The following is a 24,259-nucleotide window of genomic DNA, read 5'->3' as shown; positions in this document are numbered from 1 at the left end:
CTGTAAATTTATCACATTCGAAGAATCTGAACAGTCAGGGACCACCACTTGCGCACGCACACACACATACACACACACACACACATTTCCATGTTGAAAAATACATCAGAGTGATACCGTATGTCAAATTCACAGAAGTACGGCCTGGATTTTTTAGGTTTTAACCTTTTTTCCCCTTTACTATTTACTTAACAAATTTCAAGATATACGGATGTTCGTTTCACACTTCCTGAAACAGACTTTTTTTACTTTCATTGTACCTAAAAATACCTAAATGAGGGATTAATAATGTAGAATTTGAGGGATGTTCCACCATTCAACATATTACAACAATTTATTCAATTATAAGAAGACCGGTTTCTACTCCATGGAGTCATCATCAGTTCTTGGTGAAAATTAAATTAAGGGGAAACTGATAACAATCATCATAATGAAAAATCCATGCACCTATATGTGGTTGCTTGGAAATACATCAATCAGTCAATCAATCAATCAATCAATCAAAATCAATCAGTCAGTACTGATCTGCATTTAGGGCAGTCGCCCAGGTGGCAGATTCCCTATCTGTTGCTTTCCTAGCCTTTTCCTAAATGATTTCAAAGAAATTGGAAATTTATTGAACGTCTCCCTTGGTAATTTATTCCAATCCCTAACTCCCCTTCCTATAAATGAATATTTGCCCCAGTTTGTCCTCTTGAATTCCAACTTTATCTTCATATTGTGATCTTTCCTACTTTTATAAACGCCACTCAAACTTATTCGTCTACTAATGTCATTCCACGCCATCTCTCCGCTGACAGCTCGGAACATACCACTTATTACAAGTGATGAAAATCATTTTTTGTCCGTATTGAAAGTTTCGTAAAATATATAGGAAAATATCCAAGGAGTTGATAGATATTACCTAGAAATGTAACATACACTTGGCAAGGAGAACTTGGAGCTTAGAAAGTTCCCAGTTCTGGCTCTAATAGTCTTGTGTCCATAGAACACGGAACACTGGAATTACATGTACTGGATTGAAAATATATACAAAACACAATAAGGATACGTATAATGGTGTGGAAAACTTGGCTCTCTAAGAGCATTCTTGGATTTGACAGTCCTGTTTCTGTCTGAAAAAGACTGGATGAAATACATACAATGAAGCAAAATGTATAGACACATGGATCTAGTCTAAACTGTCGCACGTTCATGTACACGGAACGCTGGGAACGCTTGTATTGTTTGATAACACGCTCGTTCAAATGAAAACACTTATAACCATATGAAATATTAGCATTACAAGAACAGCTGTGTTTTTTTGTCTTTATCTTTCACAGAATAATTACTTACATTCAGAACAAAGCATAACAAGTTCTTAAAGAAAAAAAAAATTAAAAATGAAATGACATATGGCTTTTAGTGCCGGGAGTGTCTGAGGATAAGTTCGGCTCGACAGATGCTGGCCTTTTGATTTGACTCCCGTAGGCGACCTGTGTGTCATGATGAGGACGAAATGATGATGAAGACAGCACATACACCCAGCTCCCGTGCCAGCAAAATTAACCAATTAAGGTTAAAATTCCCGACCTTGCCGGGAATCGAACTCGGGACACCCTGTGATCAAAGGCCAGCATGCTTACCATTTATCCATGGAGCCGGACCTTAGAGAACAATTTACTTTTATCCGATATCAAGTTGTGGTTAAAAGTCAACCCAGGACTCCCAAGATCCCAACGTGGAAGATGTTTAGTTCACAATGTGTTGCATTCGATTTTCAAGAACTTACTTGTTGAAAATGAAGATAAAACAGTCATTATTGTCAATTTATTTAGGAACTTTTCATTTTAAGAGTATTGTTTTAGTGATATGTAACTTGCATTTTACATTGTGTATATGCAGTTTTTGTATGATTGCCCGTTTCCATGATCGGCTGAAGATGACTCACACCAGCGTCGAAACTAGTACTGAATAAATAATATGTTGTAACTTAATCTGAAAAACAATTGTATTGTATTGTATTGAATAGGTGGACCATTAAGTTCTCTTCAAAGCTTTCTTATCGAAACAATGCCTAAATTAGAAAATGGATTGCTGTAGATCCAAACTTTTCTGTGGATAGTCGAGTAGTCTTCTGTCAGGCATGCTCCATGCAAGTAAGTTTCCTGTAACTAATCTAAAATCTGCACTACAATACTGTAGCATGTTTACTGAAGTATACTACTTTAGATTTCTATTTTTTATATTAAGGTAAATATGAACAGAAATTCCACCTTGCAGTATAAATGTGTAGCAGTGCTCATTGCTAGTGTAGCTAAGAGAAATGAGTTCAGCAGCTAGATTAAGCAAATGCTTATTTCTTCCACAGTTGGAAATCCGGAAGATTTCGCCTATGCCAGATATCTGGACACATTCGTTCCAGGGAACATACTAACTAACCTGGCCATGAAAACATTCTTAGAAGACATCAATCGCTGCATCCAGAAAGCAAAACCTAAAAATACCTATTCTAAGCATACAAGAAACCTAAAATGAAGGTTTATACCACCTAAAAATCCAGGCTCTAGACATAAAAGACAGAGTCCTCGTCATAAACTAAGTAGAATGATACAACAAAGTCTGTCTCTTAGCACAGAATCGCATGGAACAAAGTCTTTCTTTTAGCACAGAATCAAGTATAATGATGTAGAATGAAGACGGCTAGAGTGGCTCAGAAGAAGAATGATATGCCAAACCTCTGGGCTGCTCCTTGTACTTGCTGTCATATTTGTGAGTTTTTTGCTAAGTCCCATGACAACCACACGCACATTTACATATCATCTAGCTTGCTGCAATCTATGGAGGTTTATTAAAAAGTACAGATTTCTCTTGGAGTTAAACTTCACACACCACCATTCAATTGTTTCTCTAGATGGGCAGTTTCTACTTAGGTCTGTATCATTACTATTTGCCTTCTTTCTTACTGGTTTCACAACACTTTTGGTGACTTCTGTTAGTAGATATCAGCCATCTTACTTGTTTGCTTGAAACTTTCCATATTCCCACAAATTTGTGAACTTTGACTCTGCACTCTTCTTTATGTGGTGAGTTGAAGAGATTACTTTTCAAATTTTTGGCACTGGGCTCTGTGCAGGACCTTGATAGCAATTCTTGTACTAGCTCTTGACCAAGAGCTCACCTAATGTCTCAGTTCTTTACAATATACCTTTTTTATGCTATTAAAGTGAACACATTACATCCATCATTACTTGGTTACTTTTATTTCAGATTCCTGGTATACATTTATAAATTATAAAAGCAACTTCATATCCTGGGTTTGGGATTTGACTTGCTGTAATGGTGCAGTAGTAAGTATAGTACTGTATCATCAGAAAAGAGGAAATAGAGACTTGGTTTAGTAATCCTTTCCTGATTGCTCTAACTTATATTGACAATTAGGATCATTTTTCCCCTTCAGTGTCCATCCGGTTTTGCTAGTCTTTCACCTCCTGTATTAATTTTTATCTTCCGGGCTGAATGGCTCAGACTTTTGAGGCGCTGGCCTTCTGACCCCAACTTGGTAGGTTCGATCCTGGCTGAGTCCGGTAGTATTTGAAGGTGCTCAAATACTCCAGCCTCGTGTTGGTAGATTTACTGGCACGTAAAAGAACTCCCGCGGGACAAAATTCCGGCAACTCCGAAAACCATAAAAGTCTTTTTGTCTCTATATCTGGCTTTCTTCTTATGTTACACCTCCCATATCAAGACAAGATCTGTCAAGATGACCTTTCATTAAGTGTTCAAGCCTGCCTTTCTGATGAAGCTTGGAAGCAATAGATGTAGAAGAATTGGGCTATTTGAACACACCAGTGTCCTTGTGTCCTCTAGCTAGTGCTCCACTTCCAATGCTGAACTGTCACTCTGTATCTATATCCTCATTTGTCCCTTCACATGTTCCTATCTTTCTATATGCTACTTGATTTGTCACTTGTTCATTTCTTTCCGTTGCTTGCATTGATTAATTGGAATTTGTTTCTTCTTCTGAGTCTGCCCAGTGTCCCTAGTATTTTACCGCACTTATTCATCTTTTGTCTTTTTATCTCTTGCTTTTTCCTGTCTTTTTCTTTTTCTGAATAGGTTGCCCTTCAATGTGTTAATACCTGATGAAGTTGGAGTGCAGAAATGAGCTTGTCAGGAATTTGATATAGAAGAACTGAGATTAGCGAGGAAGTAACCCACTATTTGAAGATGGCGGTGTACGAAAAAGCAGGAAACAGAAAGCGTCAGACTTTCACAATCAACCCAGAAACCTACCCTGTGACTGAAAAATACCACTAAAAGCAAAAACATCCACACCTACTTCATACCAGTTCTCACATATGGTTTAGAGGCACATACTCAACTCAACATTGACTATATAGCAGAATTCAGGGAACAGAAAGAAGATTCACTAGAATTACGATTCAAACTACTATAAAAGACGAAATCAGGAATTAAGTAAATAGGCATTGAGGTATCCCTTATCAGTGTAACAAAGAAGCGCAGAGTTTAACGGTATGAGCGCATTATGAGAAAAAACATCAAAAGACCTGCCAGAAAATACTTTGACCTTAATGTCCAAGGAAAAAGACCCAGGGGAAGGCCAAAGAAACGCATGATAGAGACAGAAAATTCTGATGTGGAGAGGAGAGGTCTCAGATGGGACGTTCTGGGGCAGATGATGTACACTAATGAGCAAAAGAAAAGAACCCTGCTGCCTATGTTTAACCCTTTATAAGGCATAAGGTCCTCTGACAGCTTATAATTTTTTGTTTTTTGTTTTCATGACTTAATACAATGCATGCTGCAGACTTTGATTTTACAATTACTCATGACCATTTGATCAGTCACAAATGTGATAAAAGAACTCAAAAAATAAATCATGACTCATATCATGTTGTTGAAAAATATCAAACACAACTTTCAAGCAGAATTTTCTTTATCATCATCATCATCATCATCGTTGACCAACTCCAGTTTCCCAGGTGTGGTATATGAGCCCCTTCCATTTTGTTTGGTCCATGAAACATTCCTCGTTCACAATCCGCTCCAAATCCTGACCTCTCTCCTCTACATCCTTCTTCACTAAGTCGGTCCATTTTTCTGTAGGTCTGCCCACTGATCTCTTTCCCCTTACTTCTCTTTCATACTCCTTTCTTGCAGACCTGTTGGCACCCATTCTTTTCACATGACCAAACCACTTCAGTCTTGCCTTTTGGAGTAAGGAGTCTTCTAGTCCTACGTCTTCTTTGACTTTTTCGTTCCTGATTTTATCCCTCCTGGTCTTCTGGATCATTGTGCGTAGGAACTTCATTTCTGCTCTTGAAGTTTCAAGTTGTCCTTTCTTGTTAACGCAGTGGTTTTCAGGCTGTATGTGAGGATAGGGGCATGGGCGCCTGCAAGGGGGGTGGGGGCTCACTTGCCCCTCCCTGGAATTCTAACAAGGTTGATGTTCAATTGGTTTAATATCATACAAGATTATTTCATAAACAACTTGCTGACAGTCATCTAGCATCTGTTATAATGGAAATTTCTGTAAACAATTTAATGTTGCTGACGTTATATTGGTTTTTATATTCAAGAAAATTGTTAATGTGCCCCCATCCCCCCAGGAAAAGATCCTGCGGGCGCCCATGGACAGGGGTGTAGTATGATTTATACAGTGTCATCTTGGTTTGGAGTGGTACTTGTTTATCCCATAGTAGCTGTCTTACTTGGAGGTAAAAATGTATTGCGTTGCTGATTCAACTTTTTACTTGATATTTAACTAAGTTATCCTTGGACATTAACCCAAGTACTTAAATTCTGTGGCACTGTCCAGCTTAGTGCCATTTAGCATGATTTCTGGCTGATTGTCACCCTTCTGTACCTGCAACACCACCGTTTTAGCCTTGTTGATGTTTAATCCATACCTCTCAAACTCCTGACTCCACCTCCCGCAGTCTGTCTTCCACATCTTTCTCTCTCTGAGTTACCCCAAATTACTACATCATCTGCAGTTGCTTTTAAGTCTTGTTGCTCGTTTTTCTTTTAGCACCTTTAATATGGTATCCATTACAATGACAAATAATAGGGGTGACAAAGCACTACCTTGTACTCCCCTTTTTGTCTCAAACTAGTCTGACAGTCCAGAACCGACTTGTACCCAGCTTCTGGTTTTCTTGTAAAGCACCTTAACTTTTGAAATTAGACTGTCTTGAACTTTGAGCTTTCTCGGGCGCTCCCAAATAAGCTCCCTTGGTATGCTGTCGTAGGCCTTTTCAATGTCAAGGAACAGTAGATATAAAGGCTTCTCTCTTTCCCAATGTTTTTCCATTAGCATCCTGACAGCAAATATAAGATCTGTTGTTGATCTTTCAGGCCTAAAGCCATATTGTTCCTTCTATCCTCTATAATTTTTTCCAGAATTTTTGTCCATAAGAGTAGTGATTCCACGGTAGTTGGTACATTTCCGTGTGCTGCCTTTCTTGAATATAGGTACAGTTATACCTTTCTTCCAGTCTTCTGGGATATTATTTTGCTGCCATACTACATTTAGGAGTCTATATACCCATTGGATTGCTGGGGTTCATCCTGCTTTCAACATGTCCACACTTAACTCTTCTATTCCTGCAGCTTTCCCTTTCTTCATACTTTTAAGGCTCTTCTCTATCTTCAGCAATGTGATTGGTGGCTCCATATTTTTATATGGCTCTTCACTTTTTCCAGATTCTTCTCTGTTTTGAATTACATTTGATGCCTCTACATTCAGGAGCTTGTCAAAGGAGGTCTTGAATTCTCTCCTGATTCAATCTTCCTCTCGTACTATTGACCCATTGTCCTGCTCTATTACCTTTATGTCTTCTAGGTTATTTCACTTGTTTTTAATTACTTTGTAAGGAAGTTTCTTGTTTCCTCTGCTGTCCTCTTCCAACTTTTCCACAAACTCATTCCATTTTTTTCTATTTCTCTTCTGTTACTATCCACTTAGCTGTAAGTTTTTTTGCCCTGTAGAGTTCCTGTAGTTTAGTAATTTCTTGGCCACCTGGATCTTGTGCATCTCTTTGCTTTTCTTTGTCTAGCATTTTTTTTGCCAAATGTCTTTGTTTTATAGCCAATCTGACTGCCATTCCACCAAGGTGTGTCTTTTTCTTTCATGGTCGATCCTGTTACTCCACATAGGTCTTTGGCCTCACCCACCAAAGTATCTTCAAAAAGTTTCCGTTCTTCTTCTACTGTATTCATTTCCTTTTGGTAAGTGTCTCTGTATCCTATTTTATATTCTTCCTTCAGCTTAGCTTCTTCTAATTTCCAAGTCTTCACTTTACGTGTTCTTTTTCATTTCTTCGGGGTTGTGTTAGCCACATGATTTAGGTCTGCAATCAATAATCTATGATCACTGTCCATACTCACTGGGTATAACTTTGACATCACTTGCACATTTCCCTCCTCCTTTGTTCATGATGAGATGAAAGTCGATGAGAGACTTGTGTTTTCCATCCCAGCTATATCTTGTTATCTTGTGGCTGTTTGTGTTTGGAAGAAGGCATTTTCTTTTATGCATTGATGTTTTACTTTACATGACATACTGCACTAAACTGTGAAGACTTACCATTTTGTCTTATGGAAGAGAATAAAACAATGACTTACATAGTGCTACAATTCAGGTTTTACAACAGTGTAAATCTTTTTTTTTGTACTGGTACTACTTTTGTGCTATAACCTCCTACAAGTGCCAACCTGTGGCATAGCCTATTGATCTAAAAATTTGGATCACTCGACCAGTACAGTCTCATGCTTGGTATGGTTTGGAAACCCATTATTATAAGAAGACCTGTGAAAAATTTCAATTCTTCAACACTTGTGGCAAGATTCACCCCAAATCATATGCATGGGATTACTTTGTTCTACCATCTGTTCCCATACAAGAAAAGTGAGTAAATTCATTTAAAATTTGTAAAGGACTTTTCTGATTTATATCCACCTTTGGCCCATATATTGTTGAAAACGGGCATTTTTAAATTCATTAGTCATTTTACAAAATTTGGTCCAGTGATATTGATCTGCTGGCATATGATGATCTTCCTACAATTCAAATGGTGACTCGGGCATGGTAATTCCTGCTGGCTAGCAGTTTGCGTGAAGTTTGGATCCATTGCAGACTCTTCTGATGTGAAATCTTTAGAATCCTCCAATACTGCAGAGAAGAAATTAGTTTGAATGATATCAACTTATACTGTAAACTAATAAATTAACAGTATAAATCTGAGTCTGTTTCCAGTCAAAGAAAAGGTTAGGAATGAAACAGTGCCCCATATAGCTCCGAGTTATTGAACAGGGCTGACTGTAGAGGCCTGTTATATACCTGCTCTTTTATGACTGAGGATACGTAAGTGAATGAATGAATGCATGAATGAAATAACTGATTATTGGGCTGAAATGGATTGAAATTGAAACCAAAGATCCAGGAGAAAATGAGACTGACCGTCACCTTTTCCAGAAAATAGACCAATCGAGACTTGAACGCAGGAAGGTCAGTGAAATTCCAACATCTAATCATCCAGGTCACAAAAGGGTTCGATGAATCAAGTAATAACATTCTAAAATGACAGGCTCGGGCAGTGGTACAATTTTACAAAAAAAATCATGTTTACCTTCCACACTAAGACAGATGACCTCGTTTCTCTGTGTGTTACATTGTGATTGGGATGGTGTTATTTGAATACCATCTTCAGCATCATCAGTTCCTCCATCATCCGACTCAAAGGCTTGGTTTTCGGAGATCGATATCAACAGATCTAATTTAGTCTTCAGACAGACCCTTCATGACCTACCAAAGCAAGAGTAGCATGACATAACTCGACTGAATTCCTTGTACTATCTTTTGGCTAACAATTGCAAAAGGTAATTACACGTAGATCTATAGGTAAAGGTCTGATTTCACTAGTGTACTATAAATTATGTTACTATCTCTCCCAGTTTTATTGTGAGAATATGTAATATCATGGAGTTAAAATTTGAGGTTAAGTACTCCTGCGTATTTATATTACAATACTTAAGTATTCGTAAGTAATATAATACTATTTTATATACATGTGTATAGTTATCTATCTTATCAAAAAGATACATACCTTGGAACTGCAAGAAATCTTTCTTCGAAACTCAGTTGTAAAGCGAAGACAAACACAAGCGAATGCTCACAGGTAGACCTCCAAGCGGGCGTGGTACAAATGTGTACCATTTTGCAATCAAATGTCACTGGAGAGAGAACAGTGGGTTCCTAGACCTCAAACTAGCTGGCAGCATAATCCACAAGTGCTGGTACATCATCCCAGGCATTTGGTACACATATGTACCACGACATATAAATAGTATTGTTAATATAAAAAGGTGGTACATTATTGTACCAGGTCCTATAAAGGGTTAAGGCCAGTTTAGTTTCCTTTTTTTTTTTTATGGAATGTGTGTTGCTACCTCCGACACAAATCACAGGTTCTAGCCTTTGAGGCATACTCTGATGAGTACTGTAATTTCCTCTTGAGGAATGAGCTCCCATTTTTCTTGAAGGACTTCCCGCTGCTCATGCTTAGTCTGGACTGTGGCTTCATATTTTTATTCCCAAAATGTCCCATAAATGCTCGAGTGGGTTGAGATCCTAACTGCTTGCAGGCCGTTGCATCAGTTGGATCCCTACTTTGTCGAGGTACTGAAGGGCACATAGTGCCACATGAGGGTGTGCATTGTGCTGCATTAGCAGGAAATCACCAATGAATGGTTCAAAAGTATTAACCTATTTTTTCCTCGATTTCTTTAATGTAGTGAAGACTAGCTTTGTTTTGGCAGCCAAGAAGTTGCCTGCCCAAACCATTAAAAAACCGCCATTGAAAGCTATCCATGAAGAAAAGTTGCATGGAGAATTTTTCTCCACGTCTTTTCCACCGCCTTTCTTGTCCATCTGAGGCTAAACCGAGATTCATCTGTGAGAGAACTGTTCCCCACTGTTCATCAACCCAAACCTGAAGATTTCTCATGAAATGTAACGCAGCTGTGTCAGTGCTGATGCATCAGATCTGGGGTAGAGTTTAGCAACTTCCTCCTCACTGTTCACTCACAGACACTGACACACCTCATACTAGTTCAGGATGAATTCTGGCTTGAACCACAGTACCCTGCCAGTCACGCAGAATTTGAATGCGGAAGAATGGGTCATCCCTTGCAGGTGACCTCCTCCTACCAGATCCTGGCCTGTGAGAGTATGAACCCATTTTGCAGTACCTCTGCATGGTACATGAAATTGTTGACAGAGTACAGTGTAACAACTCGGCCATGTAACACTTGCTGCATCCATCCTCTACCAACTCTACTGCCCTAGCACTATCATCTGAGCTTAATGGTGTCTTCACTCTGGTAAGTGCTGTTTAACACTGAGTAGAAGGTCAAAGAATTCTCTCGCTCACACATGGTGGTAACAAGTAGGGAGTAGAAATAAATATTTCCATTCTTGTAACAGGCAGTCATAACACTATGCCTTTGGGATGGTTTGTTGCCTATTATTAAGTTCATTTCATTTGGCAGTCTTATAGAATGTTTCCTAAGGTCAGTACATAGTAAAAAGTTTCATAGGAGAGCATGAGAAATGTTAAATTTTATCTTATATCCCAATTTCTCAAATATCTTGAAGTGTTGCATTTTTGTGTTTTGGTCATTAGTGTATATAGTCAGGAGGAGATGAGCACTTTTATACCACTCCCAGGAATTTTAAAGAGTTGGAAAATGATGATGATTGTGTGTGAATAAGGAAGAGATTGCCTTCATCCTTTTGTGTTTTCATATTTGTCCTTGTCTCGTTCCTTCAATGCTGAACTGTCATTGTGTTTATCTTATTATGTGTTCCATTTCATGTTCCTATCTTTCTTTCTCCTGTAAATTATGCATGACTGGCACAGTACGGTGGTTCAAGCTAGACTTTGGCCTGAACAGTTATGATGTGCGAGTGTCAGTGAGTGGACAGTGAGGAGGTTGTTTACGTGATGCTAAACTCTACTCCAGATCTGGCGCATTAACATTACAGAGTCGCTTACATTTCATGTTTTGTGTTATCATTTATCAGCAGTCGATAGCTGAATGCATGTTCCTTTTGAGACATGCAGGTGGTATATTCTGGTGAGGTGTAGATGCATTATTGTAGATAAAGATCAACATAATTAATTACAACGTTGTTTGTACTGTAAATTTACCTCTTGTATTCATGTGTTATCTCTGCGATTTCAGGCTACTGTGGAAGGCCACCTAGAAATCGAATTGCAACACAGTGAGTATTCTGCTGATGGTGATTGTCCATTTTGGAAACCTGAAGTTGGTGTCGACTCTCTGCATGCACATTGTGATCTTGCCAAGGCACTCGACTCTGGCAACAATGGAGAAAGGGAACAGATGCTTATGTACAGTCGTCAAGTCTGGGAACTCTGTGTGGCACTTTGGGGCAGGCTACCTACTATTGGTAAGACGTTCTACAGGAAAAGCCTCGTATCTTAAGGAGTCTTGTTGCTGGTTTGATAATCTTATTGTATTGCATTTTATTGTATTAGCTATCATTTCCACCCATGTAACAGACTGCCGTTAGTGATCTTGTACAAATATTAACAACATAAATTGTGTTTCATGTAAGCAGTCTCCAGTAGTTTATTAAGGTGTTAGAAAATGGTACAAGATACTAAATGCAGAAATATACAGTAAGTACCGGTACATTTTTAGGAAAAGCTCCTTCTGTCAATCATTGATAGATTGCCACCATCCGGACTCCAAGGTTGCAGGTTTAAACCCAATGGAAGTAGTCTGTTTTTGAAGGGTGGAGAAGAGTCCATATTGGCACTCCATATCGTATGTCAGTTTGTAAAAGATCTTTGGTGATGCATTTGGTATTGACCCATCACTATTAATTAAAATCTCAACCGTAGATCACCCGCCAGAGATCCATTTTTCTGCAGTCTGGTAAATGTTGGAATTGACATTCAGGCAGCTTAGATAGTGCCAGATCAAAATACCTGCGTATGATAGTTGTGGCATTATTATTATTATTATTATTATTATTATTATTATTATTATTATTATTATTATTATTATTATTATTATTCCGAGGTATCTGTGGAACAGCAGAGGTGAAAGAAGGTGCGGGGGTGAACAGGTCTCAGGCTACGAAATTAAAATTAGTTTAAAATTTAACAAGGTTAGATTTTCTTTTCAAAATCAGGAAATAACAAACATGGCAGGTACAGAGTAGCAAGGCAACAAAAGTACAATTACAGTATTTACCGGATTTGGGCTTCGAGCCCCGAACTCACAATTCTTGGGCAATTAGCCCAACTTTACTCCAAAATAAGTTTTAACAGAGGGGCAGAAAACCCCATTCATGCCCAGGAGCACTTGCTCCAAATTACACAGAAAAGCCTCCTCGAGGCATACAACACTCAGTTTTCAAGAAAGAGCCACTCGCTCTCAAACTTTAAGCCTATCAAAAGCCACACCAAACTCCACCTTCAAGTTGTCCCTCTAAGGACATAAACACAGGGGTAAAATACCCAACCTACTGAGGCCTATTAAGTGAGAAAAGGTTAATTACATGGCCTCTAAAATACCAATTTGAGAGGAGGCGATCTGCACTCCTAATACATTTTGTTTAAAACCTAATCTGGCTCTAGGCCGCTAATGCAAGGGCTAATCCCATACTAAAGAGGTGACTTTAGAAAGAAACAATTTACATTACGTTAAGGAAGAATCGGTTGTGAAAAATAAGTTCACCTCAAAACAATATGAGTGGGAGCTCGAGAGGGTTAAGCACTCTCTATCCCAATATGTAGCTTTAAAAGAGAATAGATGCTAAGAGTCTTTACATTTTAGGGAAAGTTACATGGTGGAAACGCTTCGGACCCGCCCCGAGAGTTAAACTGCTGAGCTAGCAAGAAAAGAAGTTATTAAACGGCCATTACCTTGTTGTTGAACTGCTACCCGAAGAAAGAGGTGCTTCCCGCCCCCTGCTACGTACTTTACACCTTGAAAGCTGGTACAGAAGTGGCGCAGAGACCCGAAAATCAGCAGTTTATATACTCTCGTGGAAAGTTCGAGGCGTTTCAGGAATGAGAACACCCGCCCACAAAAACTTTATTGGCTAGGGTTAAGCAAGATATTCAAGTTGGAGAAGATACACCTGATTGGTCAGAAATTAATTAAAGAAATTCGGGATTGGCTAAATTCAAAACCAGGGGAAAGAAAGGGTTATACAGCCAACTTAAACAATAACAGAAAGAAATTTAACAAGGAACAAACTCTTGAAATAAAAATTTCTCAAAAAAAAAAGTTATTTCACTTCGCACTAGGGTACACCATTGTAGTTCTTCAGTAGTGTCCTCTAGAAAAGAAAGTTCACACTTCTTACTACAGGTAAAACAAAAATACATCGAAAACGACCCAGTTCAGAAACTCCAAAATTTCCAAGTAGTGACATCTTCTGAGAAACTTGAAAATTAACACCTTAGATAAAGTTCAGACTTCCTCCAGTAGGGGAGTTTCAACTGGCGCAAAGTTTGAATTAGCGGCGTGGAGGTGTACCGCCCGGTACAATTATTATTATTATTATTATTATTATTATTATTATTATTATTATTATTATTATTATTATTATTATAAACCAATACACTGTTGAAAAAGAAAGAGGTGCCATTTGATGAGTAGATCCTCGAATGTGGTACTGTATGTATCGGCAAACAACATCGCCTCCTATAATCTTATTCATCACCATCATCATTGTCCCTCTCCAGTTGCCCGGGTGTGGTGTATGAGCCCCCACCATTTTTGTCTGTCAATGAACCACTGTTCTTTCATAATCTTATCCCAATCTTATCCTCTCTCCTAGACATCTTTCTTCACCAGATCTGTCCATTTTCCTGTGGGTCTGCCCACTGGTTTTTATTTTTGTGTGGGTTTTTTTCCCCCCTTTTACTCTCTTTCATATTCTTTTCTTGCTGTCCTGCTTGTACTCATCCTTCTTACATGGCCAAACCACTTCAGTCTTACTTTCTGAATCCTCTGTAGGAGGGAGTCTCCTATTCCCACCTCCTGTCAGACTTTTTCATTCCTGAACTTGTCCTTCCTGGTCTTCTGTATCATGGTGCACAGGAACTTCATTTCTGCAGCTTGGAGTTTTGAGTTGTCTTGTCTCGTTAACGTGTTAGTTTCCAAGCTATACCTAGGATGGGTGTATAATATGATTTATATAATGTCATCTTTGCATTTAATGGTACTTGTTTATCCCACAGCAGTTGTCTTACTTGCTAAAATTGAGTTGCCTTGCTAATTCGACTGTCCACCTCATACTTTGCAAGGTTGTCTTTTGATACTATACTACCCAAGTACTTAAACGTGGGAACACTGTCCAATTTGGTGTCATTTATTCTGATTTGTGGTTAATCATCTCCCCTCTCTAACTTCATCACCACTGTCTTAGCCTGGTTGATATGTAAATCATACCTCTTAAACTCTTGAGTCCATTTCTGCAGCTTTTTCTCCACATCATTTTCGGTTTCACCCCAGATCACCACATTGTCTGAAAAAATGAAATCTTGCAAGTCCTGCTGCTCCTTCCTTTTTAGAGCCTTTATTATAGCATCCGTCACAGTGATAAGAGGGATGACAAAGCACTGCTGTGCTGTACTCCTCTCTTCGATTCAAACCATTTGGGCAGCCCGCAACCCACTTGCACACAACTTCTGATCTTATCATACAGCATCTTCACTTGTACAATAAGACTGTCACGAACTCCCAGCTATTGTAGGCATTTCCAGATATGCTCCCTTGGTACGCTGTCATAAGCCTTTTTGATGTCTAGGAACACTAGCAGTAGTAGAAAAAGTGGTTTCCCTTTTTCCCCAGTGCTTTTCCATTAACATCCTGACAGCAAAGATAAGGTCTGTAGTTGTTCTTCCAGGCCTAAAACCATATTGTCCCTCTTCCAGTAAACATTCTACAATTTCTCTTAATCTACTCTCTATGATTTTTCCCCAGAAGTTTTAGACCATGAGAAAGTAGAGTAATTCCACAATAGTGGATGCATTTTCCTGCCATACTATGTTAAGAAGTCTATATAACCACTGGTTATGCTGGAGTTCCTGCTGCTCGCAACATATCTGTACTTAACTCATCCACTCCAACTCCTTTTCCTTTCCTCATACTTTTCATGGACTTTTCCATCTCCCGCCATGTAATTGGGGGTTCTATGCGTCTACTTTCCTCATTACTACTACAGGGTTCCTCACTGTCCGATGTAGTGCTTGCTACTCCATTTAAGAGACTATCAAAAAAGGTCTTACCAAGCTCTATAGCTGCAGTCGCTTAAGTGCGGCCAGTATACAGTATTCGGGAGATAGTAGGTTCAAACCCCACTGTCGGCAGCCCTGAAGATGGTTTTCCATAGTTTCCCATTTTCACACCAGGCAACCTTAATTAAGGCCACGGCCGCTTCCTTCCAACACCTAGCTCTTCCCTGTCCCATCGTCGCAACAAGACCTATCCGTATCGGTGCTACATAAAGCAAGTAGCAAAAAAAAAAAAGTCTTAAATTCATATTCCTGATTTTATCTTCTCACACTAAGGTTCTGTTTTCCCCTTATATCCTCTTATCACACTTTCTGTTATGTTCTTGACTACCGTGTACAATAATTTCCTATTTCCTCTGCTGTCTAATTCCAATTCATCCACAAACTCGTTCCATGCTTTTTCTTTCTCTTCTCTTACCCTCTTAACTAGGAGTTCCTTTGTTCTATAAAGTTCCTGTAGTCTGTTAACTTCTTGGCTTACTTGGTCTTGGATAGTTTTTTTGTTTTTCTTTATCTAGCACCTTTTTTTGGTAGGTTTCTTGCTTTAATTGCTGTTATGATTTTGTCGTTCCACCAAGGTGTCTCTTTTTCCTTCTTGGTCGATCCTGTTAACCCACAGAGTTCTTTAGCTTCTCCCATAAATGTATCTTCAAAAATTTTCCACTCTTCCTCTACTATTGTTTCTCCCCGTGGTAGGTTTTGTTGTATTCTGTTCTGATTTTCTTCCTGGAACTGAGCTTTTTCTAATTTCCATGTTTTTATTTTTCATTTCTTCTGAATTTCATTTGTCATATGGTCCAAGTCCATAATAAGCAATCTATGGTCGCTCTCCATACTTCAACTGGGAATGACCTTGACATCAGTCAACCATTTCTCCACCCCCACCTTTGTTTGTGATATTATTTATGTTTGCCAGCCCAGCTATACCTTGTTATTTTGTGGCTCTCCTGTTTTTTGAAGAAGGTGTTCTTGATGATCATGCCATTTCTTATACAAAGATCAATTAGTTGTTCACCTTCTGCATTTCTGTTTCCAAACCCATGTGGCTCAGCGATATCCTCACAGCCTTGTCTGTTTGCTCCAACTTGTGCTTTTAGGTCTCCAATAATAACAATTTCTTCATGGATTAAATCATCTAACTCTTGAAGAAATTTTTCTTTATCAGCAGCACTGCATCCAGTCTGTGGGGCGTACACTTGTACAATAGCGTAATTTATTGACTCTAATTGTATAGATAATTTCATGATCCTGTCGTCCTTGTAGGAAACTTCTGACACGGCATCCATATCTTTTGTCAGCAAAAATCCCACAACATTTTTGGCCTCCTTTTCCAGTCGACACCAATATAATTTGTAGCCACCTCTGAGAAGCATGCTACCTGTCTTTCTCCATTTTGTTTCACTCAGACCCAATATAGATGTATTTCTCTTTTGCATCATATCTATGAGTTCTTCGGTCTTACCAGTTAGGATCAATATATTCGTGGTCCCAATTGGTACTTTTCTATTCTTGCAAATCACTCTATCATCGGAACCGTGTTGGCCATCATACCTGATAGATCTACTCAAAGACTGTGTCACATTAGGTAATAACTTCTATCCGAAGCTCTTTTTACGTTTGAAAGCGATGAAAGACTCTAACCACTGGCTTGATTGAATTTGGCGAAGAAAATAAATGGAAGCAAAGGTATCTACATGAAAATGCCGAGTTATGTATGTATATTGTAATTTTTTAAAAATTGGCTGTATTGATGTAAGCTTTCCTTCAGGAGACGGTGAATACAAACTCTACCATCAGCAGCTGTGACAATGTTTTTCCACATTTTCCTTTTCTCACATTAGTTTAATGTGCCCTGTACAATGTCTGTCTGTCTGTCTGTCTGTCTGTCTGTCTGTCTGTCTGTCTGTCTGTCTGTCTGTCTGTCTGTCTGTCTGTCTGTCTGTCTGTCTGTCTGTCTGTCTGTCTGTCTGTCTGTCTGTCTGTCTGTCTATGATTAATATAGGGCTCTCGCCCAGGTGGCAGATTTCCTATCACTTGTTTTCAGTTTTCTTAAACGTTTTCTATTTTCAAAGAACTAGACTAATCGAACATTTCCCTTGATAATTTATTTCAGTCCATTACTCCTCATCCTATAAATTTGCCGCAGTTTGTCTTCTTGAATTCCAACTTTGTCTTCGTATTATGATCTTTCTACTTTAAAAAGCTCTGCTCAAGCTTATCGTCTACTAATGTCATTCAATGCCATATGAAGAATGTGTTTAGTCACATTTTGCAAATTTTACTAGAGAGCAAAAAAGAGTGTTTAAATCTTGTATAGAGCACACTCTGGTAACTCTTTAAGTCGATGGAAGATAAATGTATGCCCAATACATTTGCAAATAATGGTAATGTTAATAAAACCAGAGGTGCCAACTGTTACGGATTATCCGTAATTATTACGGATTTCCTCTCACGGTTACGGCATTACGGTCAAAATATAAATTATTACGGAAAAGCGACATTATAACGAAAATATTATTTCTACGGAAAAAATAAGGAAAGAAGGAAAAATGGATCTTTTCGAGCATCAGTACTCAACTCTTCGTTTCAATGCTTATGACTTGACGACTACACTTATTCGATCGTGACTTCCTTTTGCTACCCATGAGCGTCGTGAAATTCATTGTGAATGAAGGAACTCTGCTCTTCTTCACTATAAAATGTAATCTTGTATTATTGCAGTATTAAGCATACCTGACAGTAACTCTCCCACAGAAAGAGTTTTCAGTGTTAAAAGGAAAAAATAGAAAGACTTCAGGCCTACACTAATCACATCTTCACTGGAATCGCTTATTGTTCATAAGGTGAAAATGTCCTCACAGGGGGAAGGATGCTACAAGAAAAATCCAACACAAAAGCAGCTGCTGCGTGGGAAACAAGCTACAAAGAGTATTTTATGTCAGAACTGGTAATGTGCACATTTATTGTGTAATAGGATATATTTTAGAATATATTGTTGTCGGGAAGGGCAAAGAGGGTGTCGTCATCCAGAAGGGATGAGTGTGCTTTCGATTTGACTCCAACATTTTTCGGATGGTAGGGGAGGGTTATTCCGGAAAAGCCATTTCAAAGGTTGGCAGCTCTGAATACATTATTTGTTATTAAAAAAGAAAGTACAATAACCAAAAATTGGACATTTTGGACTCGCTAAAAACATTTTTAGTCCAACCTTCTTAACCCTGAAATTGAGTTACATCCACCGACTGAATGCACAGAATGTTCTGTACCTCTAAAACTTTGGAGTTTGATAAGAAAAGAAAAAAAAAAAGAAAAAAAAACATTTTATTTCAAAATGTAAGTTATATGTTAATACAAGTTCTTAGACTATTGTTGAAAATGGAAACCTACAACCTGTTTTCCAGTCATTGACCGGATCAGGGATATAATGAATGAAACTTATATAGGCTGTTATTACATTGGGGTCGCCACACCCAAGGTGATTTATTAATGAGTGATAAATGCTATGAAATGACAATGGAGTGTGTTGCTGGAATGAAAGATGACAGGGAAAACCGGAGTACCCGGAGAAAATCCTGTCCCGCCTCCGCTTTTTCCAGCCCAAATCTTACATGGAGGGACCTGGATCTGAACCACGGTATCCAGCGGTGAGAGGCCGACGTGCTGCCGTCTGAGCCACTGAGGCTCCCTTAGACTATTGTTAAAGTCTAAAATCTTGTTTAAAGTCATTTTCTAATTGAAAGTTTTAAGATTAATACTAAAGTCTAAAATATATAGAAAGTCAAAAGATGAAAAATTTCAAAAGTCTCATTTAAAAAGTCGAAGGTTTTTCGTCTTGTCCTTTTTTCTTTTTCGGTTTTGTTTGCTTTTTATGCTGATTTTTCTGTGCTTTCAACATAGGGATGATTGTTAAAAGAAAAGTTTCTGGTCTTTTCCCTGCAGAAGTCTTCATACTTTGGTTTTGATATTGGCAGGTGACCAAAAAATAAACACACACATCACCTGTCTTGCTATTATTTAATTTTGACAGACCTAATAAAATCACACTAGTAGTAGAACTTACCTTGATAAGCCTGTTGAGACTGCAACATTTTTCCGGGATGTAGAATGAGTAGTGGACCAGGTGAACACCTTACATCAGATATCCAAGGCCACTTGTTTGTATTCTGTAAAACCCTTCTGTTTCTTCTTTTCTTACTTTAGCTTCTCGGATGACTTGTTGTAAATGGACATTTGCTCTTATTACATTTCCTTTAAGAAGGTGGTCCAGTCACATGTCTTGTTGAACCGGAATGATCTTCAATGGGGTGGGTTCTGATCTTGCTATTCTAAAAACTTCATTCCATTCATCTGGTGTCTCAACGATACTTTTCTTGTTTACTAAAGATATGTTTTTGTTGCATTCTAAATATGAATGATCTCTGATGGGAAACATTATGTCAACGCCATGAACTAGGTGATACAGGGGAAAAAATATTGGGTAATTTTTGTTCTGGCCTGAACATGAGTTACAAAGATTTCAAGGTCTCTTACTTCTTTATCAAGAACTTCATTTATGTATTCATTCAAAATTCTGATAACTTCATTTGCGCTCTTGTTGCCAATGTCTTCGGTGTATTATAATATATTCATCCCTGTTTGAAAGTTGATTAATCTTGAAGCTGCAAAACGACAAATGCCATTTGTACTACATGTCGTTTGACATTATGTTTGGTACAGGGAAATTTTTCTGGTGGTCCATACACACACATTCTTTGTTAGGGGCTGATATACATGTTTTTCTTGCCTTGTGTTTTCTAGTATAAAACGTGACTGCTGCTAATTTATATAAGCTATTTTCATTACCTAAGGCAGTAATGTGTCCCCGAATTGCATTTCTCTGTCCATCGCCAGTAGCTTCAACCAGTTTAAATTTTAATTTCAGCTTTGTATTTGTCCCGTATCGAACAGATGTCCGTTTTAGGATAGCCGAAGGAGAGACTGAATTTGGTATTAAAGATTTTCCTATAACTTTCATACAATACAGGAAGATTTGGGTATTTTTCTATGTAAAGTTCATGGCATTTTGATATAGACAGCTCCTCAAGTAGGTAAATTTTGTCGAATTTTTTCAGACCGGAATGGCTCCTTATACCTCTAAAAGAATTTATATGATCATAGACTGCTTGCTTTTTCTCATCAGTTAACTTTGAGGGGCCGATTTAAATAATGGCCTCCTTGGTGCTTAGGAGATTTGCCTATTTCTTTTAAAGAATTCAGTATAGTTTATAGCCTGCGCCTAATAATGGCATTCAAGGATAGGAAAGCATTCTTACAAATAGCAATTTCTTGCAGTACATCGCCTTGCTTAACTCTCTTTACATAAGAAAAGTTACAATCTCAACTTTTTGTATCATCATGTATAGGTCTTCTACGAACAACCAGTGTTACTGCGATCATTGAATCTAGGTGTGCTGACTGATCCTCCCAGTTAAAATCTTTTACTATCGGACTCCTTTCCTCAGGATGAATAATTTTAAAACAGCCAACCAGTGAGCAGTTGCAAGCCGGACTAGTTCATGACTTCTAGCTAATAGCTTTTTGTTAACATCAGTCAGTCTAGCAAAAAAAAAATTTTCTTTGATTTTCTACCAGAAGGTTGCCTCTCCTTCTCATCACCACTACAATGTTTCAACATTGTCTTTCTCCATAGCTCACTAGAATTAACACTGTTATTGGAAACACCCCACAAAAACATAAAACCTAACCTTACTTCTCACCAGCGACACTAATCAACAACCGCTAGCCAACTGATGGCATTGCTGTAAGGCTGCCGGCAGCAGCAGGCATCGGACAGGACTGAACACATTCTTCGCATTTAGGTAAGCGACTAAGTTCACTCTTCACAATTATAAGACTGGGTTTCCCATGTAATCAATACTTTATCTATTTATTTTGATGTATTTAATACATAGCTAATAAAGTACGATAAGTGCACTCTTCGCATGTGCGACCCTAAAAAAGAATTGTAAATACCTCAAGGACTAAACCCATTGTTTGTGTGTAGACTACACAGGTTTGTAGTACTTGGTATGGGCTACCAGAATGCGCTGTAGAACAATTTTCATGAAAACTGAGCGAACACATTCTTCCCATGGGAGTCTTCATATTAGGAAATCATTCTCCATATAGTTCAGTTTCTAGTGGTCTAAACACATTGAAGTGGGAATGTGTTGAATCTAGATTATATGATGGGTGTAATAGAAAAGTCTTTGAGCTGATATGGGGTCTGATGGTGGTAATACAGGTGGCTAATGAAAGTTTGCTCCATAACTTTTTCATTTATCTTTCTGTTCACATCTGTTTATGAACAGTCCTATTCTTTCATTATACAGTGTTTAGCAGGGCTAGATGATACTTGATAATGCAACAGAGAATTATGGATGAAAGATTTTAATAGTAGTAGTGATTAACTTTATCAAACATTTCCCTTAATAATTTATTCTAGTCACACTGCTGTCTCATGGATTAAAACTGATGGAGAAAATCATTGACAAATGATAAAGGGGCATCATTGAACCTAGATACAAGAACATCAGGAAAGTAAAAATGCTCTGTAACCATTGGCAGAGATGTCTCCAAATAGGGAGTGGATATTCAGATTGGTTTGTCACAACTAAGGCTTCTTGTCCATGACATGAATTTTTGCCGTCTGCTTGTCTGGCGGATTTACCAGAGTGACACTGAGACATTGTTTCATATGGGAGTCTGTTTACAAGCCATCGTGGCAAATCTACCGTTTTGACTGCTGGATGCAGAACCGGATTTCCACTGTGGAGATGGCAGCTGGACAGTACAGATGCAATAGCATGAGTACATGTCCACGAGCCGGCGAACTTGCCGTAAGGCATCACTTGGCAGCGAGATCGAATGCAAGTTTCTAGGAATATCTGCGATATTGATTTTAGCATGCAAGTTTCACGGAGTATCTGTGATATTCTTTTGATTATAATGAGTGCAGACTTAAATATTGGCAGTGAACTATTAATTACACTTGGTGAGGAAAGACCAGTGCTTTAGGCAAGACAATTGGAGAGTACAAAGATAGACAGCTAAATTTGCAAGATTTGAAAAACTGGAAGATAAAGAAAGAATATTTTAATCTTAAATTCTTTTGTGAAAAATCTTGTAAAAGCAAGAGAGCTACAACTGAATCAGACAAAAAAAATAATTATAAATATCGACACTTCACTTAAACGGGAACAAAGCAGAAGTATGTTCTTTTTTAAGGGAATTTAATCAACTTTAGACATACTTAATGACGAAAATCTCGTCTACTTTCAATACGAAGTCATGAAGTTGATTCAGAGTACAACATAAAAACTTCAAAATAGGCGAATGCATCTACAATCCTGTGAAGTTTCATTGAACCAGCACCACCACCGCCTCTTGGATACAAAATTGTTGGAGGTCCACTTTGTACCAGACATCATGGATTAATCAACAACATGACCAACCTGTTGATCATTCATAAGCCTCAACTAGTAGAAATGCTGCATCTAGTGAAGATACGTTTTGAATCATGTACTAGGCTTGCATCCACTTCATCTCATAAACGTGAAGTGGGTATTTTTTTCATCTTTGAGTATGTGAATGTGAAGAAATAAGACATTTTACTTTTGGTTCCTACTTTAATAAGATAACATTAAATTAAGGTAGGCTACTTGTCGTTTGTGTTTATTAGATATTAACAGTTCATGTCAATGTTGGACATTTTACATTTGTTTTTGAGTTTATTGAATAAAAATGGATATGTATTATTTGATTACGTGCTAAGGTGGATGGGAGGAATTGCTTATTGTTCATTTTACAGCGTCTTTCTTCATTTAACTCTTCACGGGCGGAAACGTGCACGCATGTGTGTGTTTATATCATGCTGTACATTTCTTTTTCTCCTGGCGTAAACATACATGTTCCGTTCAAATTTTGCTGCTTTACTTGCTGAGGAGGTACACGAATATAATCATAGATAGCAGAAGTTGTTCCCCTCAGTATCTTGCAGTATTTTTTTCTTCTGTTTGTGAGAATTGCATAATACACGCCTTGCGTGACGCAGTTTTTTCGCACTTGTACTTATTACTATTTTCACGGTTTTCCTGTGAAATGGCATTACAAAAACAGATTAGCAATAACAATAAAGTGTCAATATTGGATGATGCAGACAAAGAAGTATTGGATTTTAGTTTATGTGACTCTGTACTTGAAAATTCTTTCTCCAGCTCATCTGAGAGCAACAACCGCACAAGTTACACTGGCAGCGACAGAATAAATCTGACATACGTAATAAAAGTTACAGAACTACAACAATTATTCCTGTTAAGAATATGGCTGAAGAAGTCTCAAATACAGACGAAACATGTCCCAAAATAGGTTTAATATGTTTTTCTTATTAAATAGTTTTCACTTGTAAAGTGATGTGTGTTGATTGGGTGGACCATAAACCTAACATTGTTTCTTAATTTTAACTGCATCAATACGGATCTGTATGATGAAGTTCATAAATTGTACTAATTGTTCCCATTTGTAATATAGCTAATGGGCCAGTGTTGCCATCCAGTATTGATTTTCAAACACACCCTACGGTATATTTATTTATATGATTTGTGCGGAGCATGGGTTCAACCTCCGTGACTATTCTTTCAAAAAAAATTCCAATTTTTGATGAACAAAGACAAAAAATTAAATCAGAATGTCCTTGAAAGTAGCTTTCTGTACATATATTTCATAATAGTGGCATAATATGTACTAAGCAGAGTAGCCGCGCTACAGCCCTGCGTTCGGGAGACGTGGGAGTTCGATTCCAGTCGTTGGCTTTCCTGACAATGATTTTCCTGATTTTCCATTGTGACTTCCATGCAAATGCCAGGACAGTTCCT

General features: G+C 38.1%; 1 protein-coding gene across 1 annotated transcript in view; it reads left to right on the top strand.

The window, feature by feature from the left end:
• Nup98-96 (nuclear pore complex protein Nup98-96) overlaps positions 1-24,259 on the top strand; it is a 474,154-nt gene that overhangs the window by 342,147 nt on the left and 107,748 nt on the right. Inside the window, exon 21 of the mRNA XM_067143470.2 lies at positions 11,251-11,479. Within this exon, the coding sequence (XP_066999571.1) occupies positions 11,251-11,479 (229 nt within the window). The remainder of the gene's footprint in view (positions 1-11,250; positions 11,480-24,259) is intronic.

This window comes from Anabrus simplex, chromosome 3, assembly GCF_040414725.1.
Source record: "Anabrus simplex isolate iqAnaSimp1 chromosome 3, ASM4041472v1, whole genome shotgun sequence".
NCBI lineage: Eukaryota > Metazoa > Arthropoda > Insecta > Orthoptera > Tettigoniidae > Anabrus > Anabrus simplex.
The sequence above is the reverse complement of the archived record's forward strand: the minus strand, read 5'-3'. Positions and strand labels throughout refer to the sequence as shown.